The 11724-nt window shown below is 41.6% G+C and overlaps 1 protein-coding gene across 1 annotated transcript; it reads left to right on the top strand.

Moving 5' to 3' along the window:
- Positions 1-2891: 2891 nt before the first annotated feature.
- ttc9b.S (tetratricopeptide repeat domain 9B S homeolog) lies at positions 2892-11257 on the top strand. Its single transcript, XM_018233298.2, has 3 exons — positions 2892-3590; positions 6107-6289; positions 10350-11257. Exons 1-3 carry the CDS (start codon positions 3224-3226, stop codon positions 10442-10444), a joined length of 645 nt encoding a protein of 214 aa, XP_018088787.1. The 5' UTR covers positions 2892-3223; the 3' UTR covers positions 10445-11257.
- The last annotated feature ends 467 nt before the right edge of the window (positions 11258-11724 follow it).

The following is an 11724-nucleotide window of genomic DNA, read 5'->3' as shown; positions in this document are numbered from 1 at the left end:
TCTTTTCTCTGCACTGAACAGCCAGAAAAAGAAACAAAGTTTCTCACTTAATTGGCTTTTAGCAGAGAGCCCAGAACAGCTAACAGGTGCAAATAAGATACTTTGTAACAATTTTGAGACACAAAAACACAGTTTAGATGAGGAGAAATATTTTCAAACTTCCATAACCTGCCAAATTTTGAAAAACAAACATGGTAATTAGGGGGTGTGGCCACAGAAAGGGGTGTGGTCACAAAAATTGCTGCGCTACGTGCGGGAAAAAAAATTGTGTCCCTCTTTTTACTTCCAAAATGTTGGGAGATATGCCTCTGGAACTCTCTTGCTGGCAGAAAAGCTCCTTCTGCCCAGCTCTGTGTCTCACAGCCCCTCACTTCCCTGGAGATTCCTGAGTTGTTCTCACACAGCCCTTTTACATTGTCGGGTAGATCCTCTCTCAGCTGCCACTTAATTACCTGGCCGAGAGGGAATATTAACCCTACCTGAGCCAAGTATCCCTCTGCAACACCTATCTTGCAGTTTAAATGTACTCTTTTCCATGTACTTTCCTGCAAGACAGTGGTGTTTTCCAAACCCCCTGTCACAGCGACTAATCTCCTGAAATAGCAGCGTGTGCCCTGGCCCTAAAGACCATTATTTTTTCCAGGATTCTAATCTGGATACAATAATTTAGCTCCTCATTCTTTTTGTGTACACTACAGACAAGTAAGTCATCAGACAGCCAGAATTTTTTTTTACCAGGAAAGGGCAAAAGGCCCAATAATTGAGTGTGTTCCAATATGTTTTGAATGTGCTTCCATAGCTTCAGGCCCATCAACACAGAACCAGGTTCTCGGTAAACTAAATTTTTCTGGCCTCGGCCATAACATAGATTCCTCATACATTGCATTTTTATTTTTTTTCGTGTATGTAAGTGTGTGTACAAATACAGTAACAATATGTATTTGAAAAAAAAAAAAAAGAAAGGAAGAAAATATGAATTTAGACATGTTTGAAAGGGACTATTTTAGTATTCTGCTTTTATTGTCTGCCAGTTAACCTTGTAAATAATGTGTGTGTCTGTATAATAACTGCAGCCTTATAAGATTTAGTTCAAAACTAATTCTATTCAATTTACTTTCCCAAAATATATTCTAACTTTTTTCGGTGCCCTCAGCTCCACAAAGGTGGCTTTATTTTATGTCCAAGGACTGAATGTGATATCTCATTGGTAAACCATGCCCTAAATTCTGCTATTGTGAGGAAATACTTATAGAAATACTTATGAGACAAACATGTGCCTGGGGTTAGAAATGTTCACATCGGTGACAACAATCCAGTTGCAGTTCAGTCACTGGCCTTCATTTTGCTGATTTCTACAAATCACAAAATCAATCCGCAGAATGTGACCACCAGAATCTCTGTGTTCTGAACGAAAGGCTTTTTATATGGGAGTCCCAGATCATTTGTTTCAATTTTTTTTTTTTTGCTTTTGCAAAGGGTTGAAAAAGGCATTTGCTCTCTAACTGTACTTTTAAAAGAAATATTCCATTGTCTCTGTTTTATAATACATACGTACAGGTATGGGACCTGTTATCCAGAATGCTCGGGACCTGGGGTTTTCCAGATACTGATTTTTCCCCGTAATTTTCATTGTCTACTAGAAAAGGAAGATTAACAGTACTGAGAGTGGGCCCCTGGTGTCCCAGTCCAACACTAAACACCATCAAAACAAATCGCCAGTCCACTGAGCAGCTTTAGGAGTAGTTTATTATACAGAGGGCTTCTCAGTGACTGGTGCGATGGGGCAGATTCACCAACCAGCGAAAAGTCGCCAGTGACCGTTTCGCAGCCATCGCTACACTTTGCCAGGCGGAAATTCCCTCAGATGACGCTAATTCACTAAAATGCGGAGTTTCGTTGTGGGCACCGATGCGAGCGAATCGAAGATGCGCTAGTGTTCATTTCTACCTATCGCTAATTCACTAGAGGTTCATTTGCATACGGCGGGAAATTTAAGGTTAAATGGACGTCTTTGTTATATGTTGCAGCACATACACTACATTTCCACTGTTAATTACACAAGTCCAGGGAACCTTAATAAAATAAAATAGAGTTGATATAGGGGCCGATTCACTAACTTCGAGTGAAGGATTCGAAGTACAATAAACTTTGAATTTCGAAGTTTTTTTTGGGCTACTTCGGCCATCGAATGGGCTACTTCGACCTTCGACTACGAATCGAAGGAATCGAAGTAAAAATCGTTCGACTATTCGACCATTCGAAAGTCGAAATACTGTCTCTTTAAAAAAAAAAAAAACTTCGACCCCCTAGTTCGCCATCTAAAAGCTACCGAAGTCAATGTTAGCCTATGGGGAAGGTCCCCATAGGCTTGCCTAACTTTTTTTGATCGAAGGATATTCCTTCGATCGTTGGATTTAAATCCTTCGATCATACTATCTGCGCTAAATCCTTCGACTTCGATATTCGAAGTCAAAGGATTTTAGTTCCTAGTCGAATATCGAGGGTTAATTAACCCTCGATATTCGACCCATAGTGAATCGGCCCCATAATGTCTACACATGAGCCCAGTGTATAGTTTATGTCCCATATGTTAGAAAATGTATGGGGGAACCCGGTTACCCCAAAAAAAAAATTTAAGGACTTTATCAGGCTATCACTCTGAAAAAAGGAAAAGACGCCAGCGTTTTTTGAACTTTGATGCCAGCGTTTTTTTGAATATGATGTAAGTAACTGAAGGTTGAGGAAGATCTATACACTCCAATGCACTTTGCCTGGTCTGAGCTGGTGACGGCAAATCTGGAGAAAGAGGTAACGTTCAGTAAAATGCGCATTTTGGTGAAATCGCGGATTAACGTCCATTCGCCAGAGCGAATTGTCAGCTGGCGTTATAAAAACTTGTTCAAAATAATAATGATAATGTCTGACTGATAAGCTTTTTCTTTTCACATTAACATTCAGTTACCCTTCAGCAGAATAATTACCAATTTATCACACAGCGAGTGATCTTTACAATCCCCTAAATATATTCTGCAAGCGTTTGTTAATATCACTTGGCTATAAGTCATCATTGAGCAGTACAGTTTAAAGAGGGAGATTTCAGCCTTGTGGTACCCAGAATGCAGTGAGTATTGCACTGACAGCAACAGCATCAGCTCTCTCCTCCTCCTCCTCCTCAAGGCTCCCTCCCTCTCCAGCATCCTCACATCCCTGTGGTTGTTTCCTAATGCAAAGCAGCACATATATCCAGAGAGATCAGGCCTTGGGATATCCCAAGCATGGGCCGCCAGTAAGAGCAATGGGAGACCAAAAGACTGGCATTGGGGGCTTAATGCTTGCTCACGGCACAGAGCCAGAGATGGATGGTAGAATCCAGAAGGCTGTAGAGTTCAAGGCAGAAGGAAATTGCTATTACAAAGACAAGAAATTCCGTGACGCTATTGGCAAGTACCACCGGGCTCTACTGCTGCTCAAGGGCGTCCATGAAGAAGAGGAGGATGGAAAAGCAAATGGTAGGGAAGCAGCAAGGCTGACGGATGCTCAGAGAGTCCGGGTGGAGGCCACAGAGATTGAGTGTTACGACAACCTGACTGGTAGGTGGGGATGGAGGGAGGGAGGGGATGCTGTGCACAGACACTTTGCTTACTGATGTGGAAAGAACAGAAAGTAATACAGCGAGAATGGAGACTGGCAAAGAGTGGGGGAGTCACAGACACATATTAACCCTTTAAATTCCACTGTAGTGCAAAGCAAGAGAGAGACAGATGGATTCAATACCAGTGACCCTGCACATATCTAATATATATATATATATATATATATATAGGTATGTAACTGAGAATAAAATATGTGCCCCAGATGTTCCTATACATCTTTCACAATTTAGCAGGACAGACAAATGACTATATCCCGGATTCCCGGTAATGTCTGTTTCTGTATTGTCATGCAGTAGTAGCAAGGGCAGACTTTATATCTTGTGGGTCTCATCCGTGCCAGCACTTTCCCCGCAGTGGGGCGTCCACTTGCCATAACTCCATCTGTCTGTAGAACTCTGTCCCATGCACTCCATATTCTCTATATAGATGGGAATGTTCCAGGTGAAGGGAGGGCAAAGACATCAGCCAAAAGTGACCTACGGGGTATTCAAAGACTGCTCGTAACCAGGAATTAGGTGTCTGAGATTTAAAATCTAGAAAATAAATTTGTTAGAAATTTCCAGAAAGCTTCTCACCCCATACGTTTTGTAAGCAGAGTGTATAAATGAGGGTGGGACTACACGGACAATTTTGGAGCGATCCAACGCGCTGCGCAAATAAAACGCAGGCGCCAAATCTGATGCGATGGAAATAAGGTATGTGAATGCATTGTTAGATGGTGTCGCAACGTTGATCCGACTGATCAGGTGACTGCAGTACCACCTGCTGGCAGCGGCCACCCCCACTCCTATTAGTTACCACTGTTAACTACTACCACTTACCCTTTTCAGAACTTACAGCTAATCAGACCCCTGCAGCTGCCCACCCATAGTATCGACTGTGCCTGAAAATGGAAGTAGCCATTACAGAACTTGCCGCAGGCTATTTCAGTTGCAAGGAAATAAATTCTAAATATTTTATTCCCTTTCATGCCCCTTTGACTTACAGGAATCCATGTCCCATAGACATTCAAAGTACTTTTTTTTCTCTGTAATAATAAAACAGTACCTTGTATTTGATCCTAAGACATGATCCATGAATATCCTTTAAAATATATCCTTATAAATGGGGCCTAGTAATATCATCAGTTATCATTAGCGCTTAACGATGTCATTTGTCACATTGCTCACTTGTGTATTACAGTAGAACCTCCCCTCCCCCCATTAATGTTTCTCAGGGGACTAGAAAAAAAATAGTGTAAAATCCAGGAAAATGTATTATGTATTGGTGGGACCACAGATTACATTACCTCATTTTTGTAAAATTTGAGGATATTAGAAATCAACACTGAGTTGTCCTGTATAAAAGCAATCAGCCTTTGGACTCATGCCCAGGGTCGGAGTGGGCCAGCGGGACACCGGAACAAAACTCAGTGGGCCCCCAACTCTTGTGGGCCCCGCCAGCCCAGATCCGCACCCCGATCCAGACTTCTTCCTGCCGCAACCTCCCTTTTTCGGGGGTTGTGGCAAAAATATAATGTGCGTGCGCGCACATGTGCATTCGCAAGTGCAGAGTGGCGGAGGGAGGCCCTGGAACAACAGCCCTGGTGGGCCTCGGCCCCCCAGTCCGACCCTGCTCATGCCTGTCGTGAACATGGAGATTAATAACATCCTTAAAGTTTATAAAACGGGTACATTACAGGCCTTGACTAAGATTTAAAATAGGCCCTAGTATTTCAAGTACATATATGTTCAGCCTCGGACTGGGGCACCAAAGTTTTTGCCCAATGCTAATGCTGCTCTTCTCTTTTACCCTCCAGTTATCTTGTCTAATTACATAGGTGATAAATAAAGGTGCTTTAACCCAGTTGCACAGTTTAAATGCCATCTAAACCTTCCATAGAGATAGTCGCAACAGCACATTCAGCAATTTTTGTGTCGCCCAAAAGTTTAAGAAAAAGTGTCCTTGGAAAAAATGTTGAAATATTAGCAACTTTGTATCAGATATATGTCAGCTCACGTGTACAGTTTAGAGTTGGCCGGCCTGGTCATCTCTTTGTTGGGAGTTGCACACATCTGAATGCTCTGGGAAAAGGGGTTTTTTATAGGCAACCCCAATAAAGGGGGTAAATCTGGTGGTGCTTAACATGATTAGGACATCATAACATACATTCCATAAACAGCTGACAGTTTTCCAGCAGACCTGAGGAAGTCCTATCTCTTTCCACTGCGTGAATCCCAGTGAAACAGTCAGCAGGAGGGGTGCCCACAGCATGACTATAAACTAGAAAGTGAATGTTTGATGCCCCATCCTGCTGGTTCATTAGGAGCTGTGTATCGGATTATTGTGCTTCATTAGAAGATGCACAGCAGGTTCTCTAATAAACTCTCGGTCTTATTACAAAGGTGGGCCTCAGACAGCAGCAGGTAACACTCATAAATGTTCATCCCGCCTCTTTCTCCATCTGCCCACAGCCTGTTTACTGCAATCGGAGCTGGTGAACTATGAGCGAGTGAAAGAATATTGCCTGAAGGTGCTGGAGAGACAGAACACCAACTTCAAAGCCACCTACCGAGCTGGAATTGCCTTCTACCACCTCGGGGACTATAGCAATGCCCTGCTGTACTTGAAGGAGGCCAGAAGACGGGAGCCCTCAGGTATTGTGACATTATGTGTTTGTATAGAGCAGGGGTCCCCAACCTTTTCCACCCGTGAGCAACATTCAGATGTAAAAAGAGCTGGGGAGCAACACAATCATGAAACAAGTTCCCGGAGTGCCAAATAAGGGTTGTGATTGGCTATTTGGTAGCACTTATGTGGACTGGCAGCTGACGGGATGCTCTGTTTGGCAGTAAATCTGTTTTTTATACAACCAAAACTTACCTCCAAGCCTGGAATTCAAAAATAAAGCCCTGTTTTGAGGCCACTGGGAGCAATATCCATGGGGTTGGGGAGCAACATGTTGCTCACGAGCTACTGGTTGGGGATCACTGGTATAGAGCCTAGGCTTGCAATGCTAACTACAGGAATCTATTTCAGGCAGGCATGTATGGGTAATTAGCGTGTGGAAGGAAGGCTTGTTGACATAGCAAGCCTTTTAAAGTGGACCTGTCATCCAGACACAAAAATCTGTATAATAAAAGTCCTTTTCAAATTAAACATGAAATCCAATTTCTATTTTTTATTTAAGCATTCATAGCTGTTGTAAGCTCATTTAAAAATCTCAGCTGTCAATCAAATATTGTCTGCCCCTCCTCTATGCCCGTGGCATAGAGGCGGGGCAGACAATTACTTTCACTTTCCATTCAGCACTTCCTAGATGTCACTGCTCTCCACACATTCCCCCTGTTCTCTTTACCATATAATTGTGTAGCCAGGGCATGGGGATGGACATCGGGTCCCCCATTCTGGTGCACAAACAAAATTCTGAGATGATACAAGGCTTGTCTTAATAACAGTGTCCACAAAATGGCTGCTGCCTGCTTGTTATAATTTTGAAATCCCAGACTGAAGGAAACAAGATTCAAATAATTTATATAGCGTAATTAAAGTTTATTTTCCTTGACTAATCTGATAAAATAGGATTTTGAATAATTTTTTTGGGTGACGGGTCCCCTTTAAAACCTTATAAACAGTTCTAAGAGATGTCCTCAGTTAAAACCAGTGCTTAGTGATGTTACTTGTGTCATCTGATTCATTAAATCTTGTGTATCAGAAAAAATGATACCTCTGTAACTGTAATATATGAGGATATGGCCCTGGCCCAAGCTGCTCCAGAAGACACTTAGGGGCACATTTACTAAGGGTCGAATATCGACCCTTCGATATTCGAAGTCGAAGGATTTACCGCAAATACTTCTATCGAACGATTCGAAGGATTTTAATCCATCGATCGAAGGATTTTCCTTTGATCAATAAAAGCTTAGAAAGCTTATGGAGAAGGTCCCCATAGTCTAACATTGATGCTCGGTAGGTTTTAGGTGGCGAAGTAGGTAGTCGAAGTTTTTTTTAAAGAGACAGTACTTCAACTATCGAATAGTCGAACGATTTTTAGTCGAATCGTTCAAAACGAAGTCTTAGTCGAAGGTCGAAGTAGCCAAAAAAAAAAAACTTCAAAATTCAAATTTACTTTGAATCCTTCACAGCTTAGTAAATGTGCCCCTTACTGTAGGAACATAGATGAAATGGCAAAGTAGTCATCAAAGATGAAGAATTGGTTAAATAAAGACATGACATTGCCATATTACAGAGCTTTATGGATAACGGGCTGGATAATAAATAGAAAGTATAGAGATACAGTTTGAGTGTGTGTTTGTAAAGCTCTATGATTTACATTTGTTGATGACGCCGTGTCCCATAGGACGGTATATATTTGCTAGAGAGAGGTGGGACCTCTGTGTTGGAAGCCCCAGGGGTGTTGGTAGGGTTGCCACCTGGCCGGTATTTCACAGCCTAGCCGGTAAAACACTAGCCAAGGCCGGGGGCCCGGTACAAATTTACCGCCAATGTATGAGCCGGTAAATTTCTAATCCCTATTGTTCCGCCCCTGGCCCACCTCAGATTCACCCCTCTCCCCTACTCACCAAATCCAAGGGCTGTTGTCCCGTCCTGTCATAACTCCATGACTCTGCCCCCGAAAAAAACATTATAACCACAGCCCAAAAATGGCACAACCCCGCCCCTCTCTGGCCCTGCCCCACCCTCTATGTCACCGGCTGGTAGGGCCGCAACTAAAAGGTGCCAATCCTACTCGGACCCTCCAGTCCGACACTGCGCACTAGTCTTTGGGTTGCCATCTTTTCTATAACAAAATATATCAATATCATTGGTGTCAAGCATCATTTTTCAAATACCAGTCAGATGGCAACCCTAACAGGTCTTTGCGAACAGAATACATATCTGCTGTGTGCCAACAGCCTAAAGAAATAAAATAATGAAATACAGTACACACACAGGATCTATTATCCGGAAAACTGTTATCCAAAAAAGCTTTGAATTATGGGAAGGCCACCTCCCACAGTCTCCATTTTAATCAAATAATTCAATATTTTTAAAATGATTTCCTTTTTCTATGTAATAATACAACTGTACCTTGAATCCTATTAGGTTTTATGAATGTTTAAATGATTATTTTAGTAAGAACAGTAACACTGAAAACTGAAAGTGTATCAAAGTGATTAAAATATAATGTGCAGTTGCTCTGCACTGGTAAAAGTGGTGTGTTTGTTTCATAAAGATCACTAAAATGTATATAACCAGCTGCTCTGCAGCCATGGGGGCAGCCATTCAAACTAGTCCCGGATTGTTACTGAAATGTCCCACTTTCTCTTCGATCTCCTGCACTGAACAGTCAGAAAAAGATACAAAGTTAATTCTAATACTTAATTGGCTTTTGGCAGAGAGCCCAGAATACGTGGCAGCTGCTCTTAGATAATTTTGTAACAATTTAAGGTAAGCAAAGAAGCAGTTGTAACAATTTAAGATAAGCAGGTCTCTTGGGGAAACTGTGACTTGCAGCTTAAGGGCTGAACGCTGATCGTCGGATCAGCGCGCAATGACGAAACGCAGGCGACAAGTTGGATGCAATTGCAGCCATCAAAATAAAATTGGACTGAACGAAAAGTTGCAGGTAAAAACTACAGGTTAGACTGTCGGATGAAGACGCTGCTTTCTGCTTTCACATCCGACAGTCGTGTCGGATGTAATGTAGTTTTTACCTGCGATTTTTCGTTGAGTCTCATTATATTTTGACACCTGCGAATGCATCCGACTGCGTTTGATCGAGTTCAGCCCTAAAGGGCAATTCATCTTCATTAGCAAAACTGTAATAGCACATTAAAACCACAGAAATGTACTCAAACTTACATAGCCTGCAAAATTTTGTAAAATGGACATGGTAATTAGGGGGAGTGGCCACAAAAATGGGCACGGCCAAAAAATCGCCATGCTGCACACGGCAAATCTTTTGGTCCCTTGGTCTAAAATGTTGGTCCTTTTAGTTGATGGACAATTCATATGATCGTGCCGAGATAATCGTGGTCTCACAATGACGATTGGATCTTTTAAAAATCTCAACATCTATGGCCGGCTTAACACTAGCAAAGCAAAATAAATATTGGAAGATTGAAATGATGTACAGTTAAGGTCCTGATAGACGCGACGATTCTTCTTTGGTGAACGACCGATTTTAGCGAAGTCCGACCAATCCGTCAAATTTTCGTGTGGTTAGTGTGATTCGAACGATCGTACATCTTATGATTTTTCGGCCAACATCTGTCAGGAAATTGATCGGCCAGGTTCAAAAATCTTTATCGGTCCCAGTGCAATCTATCTACAGGTATGTTTGCAGGGACAAGCAGGCAGCTACTCTTCAGTTTTGCTGGCAATATCGCCTGAAATGGTCTTGTTAAGTTGATGGGCACATCGTACATTTAAACGATCATTTCAAGATAACCGTGGTCTCACGATAACGATTGGATCTTTTAAAAATCTTTACCTCTATGGCCGGCTTAAGCCTGAAATGAAAAGAAGACTTTGTGACTTGCATCACAAAAGGAATAGGGCATTGGAGAAAGGGATGGCTTCATGTTGAATCCATAAGTAAAATGCAAATATATCTATATATGTATTCAAAGATGTGTTTTTTAAGTTCTGGCTATAGTGTTTCATGGTGTTCCTGTTTGCTGCTAGATTGAACCTCTCACTTCTACTTTTTAGATACCAATGTTCTGCGGTACATCCAACTGACAGAGATGAAGGTGCAGAGATCCAGCCAGCAAGAGAGGAAAGGATTAAAAGAAGTTATTGGATAACCAGCTCCTTTCCTCTCGCAGTCTCTAACCCTTTTATCAGACTTAGGATCCCATCTAAGGAATGGAATAATGACCTGCTGCAATGTAAAGCCATGGGCAGCTAAACCAGCCTGTTTCAGTAGCCACCAGTGTATGAGGATACGGAATAGAATCAGGAGAGAACCACTAGCCAGATGTCAAACCGTTTAAGTGTCTTTAAAAAAAATCTTCATATTTCTCATTTTGACGGCCTATATGTAAATATATATATATGTTTGTTTGTACGGATGCATAGATATATATATATATGTAGTATAAATATATATACATAAATATATATAAAATATGATAATTCTGCCGCATTTAATGATCACAATGATATCCACTAGGCATAGCTATACTGTATTCTGAATATCCATGGATGCTCATGTCTCTCACATGGTTGTTCAGCTTTAGAGTGGAGTCGAGTGCTTCCACCAGAGCAAATCGGCCTTAGGTGCCAGCAGATAATAGGACAATCTGCCGAAAAACAGAATATACACGTAGGTCCAAAATTTGCAATTTGTGCTTGGTTAGCTCCAAAAAAAAAGACACAAATGCGGTAACATTTTTGGGCCTTTCTGGGCCCTTTGTCAAGCCTCAGATGATTATTTTTGACCAAAATCATCCTTATTCATTATTGAAAAATTGAAAAGTTGCCGGTGGAGACCAATGGTTGAAATTATCAGCACGACACACTAGGGAATACTATTTTCTGCAGTCTTTATTTTAAAGGGATTCTGTCATGATTTTTATGATGTTTTTATTTCTAAATTACACTGTTTACAAATAATTCACTCTACAATATAAAATTTAATTCCTGAACCAGCAAGTGTATTTTTTTTTTTTTAGTTGTAATATTGGTGTGTAGGCGCCATCTCAGGTCATTTTGCCTGGTCATGTGCTTTCAGAAAGAGCCAGCACTTTAGGATGGAACTGCTTTCTGGCAGGCTGTTGTTTCTCCTACTCAATGTAACTGAATGTGTCGCAGAGGGACTTGGATTTTACTATTGAGTGCTGTTCTTAGATCTACCAGGCTGCTGTTATCTTGTGCTAGGGAGCTGCTATCTGGTTACCTTCCCATTGTTCTGTTGTTTGGCTGCTGGGGGAATAGGGAGGGGGGAGATATCGCTTCAACTTGCAGTACAGAAGTCAAGATTGACTGAAGTTTATCAGAACACAAGTTGCATGACTGAGGGAAGCTGGGAAACTGACAATATGTCTAGCCCATTGTCAGATTTCAAAATTAAAAAAAAAAAATC

This window comes from Xenopus laevis, chromosome 8S (genome assembly GCF_017654675.1).
Source record: "Xenopus laevis strain J_2021 chromosome 8S, Xenopus_laevis_v10.1, whole genome shotgun sequence".
Taxonomy (NCBI): domain Eukaryota; kingdom Metazoa; phylum Chordata; class Amphibia; order Anura; family Pipidae; genus Xenopus; species Xenopus laevis.
Note: the sequence above shows the minus strand (reverse complement) of the source record. Positions and strands in the feature narration are given on the sequence as shown.

Excerpts from the sequence above, each read along its gene's own strand:
- ttc9b.S (XM_018233298.2), top strand. The coding sequence starts at position 3,224 with ATGCAAAGCAGCACATATATCCAGAGAGATCAGGCCTTGGGATATCCC. Across the intron at positions 3,591-6,106 it reads GTGTTACGACAACCTGACTG|CCTGTTTACTGCAATCGGAG; the intron begins GTAGGTGGGGAT and ends ATCTGCCCACAG. Across the intron at positions 6,290-10,349 it reads CAGAAGACGGGAGCCCTCAG|ATACCAATGTTCTGCGGTAC; the intron begins GTATTGTGACAT and ends TCTACTTTTTAG.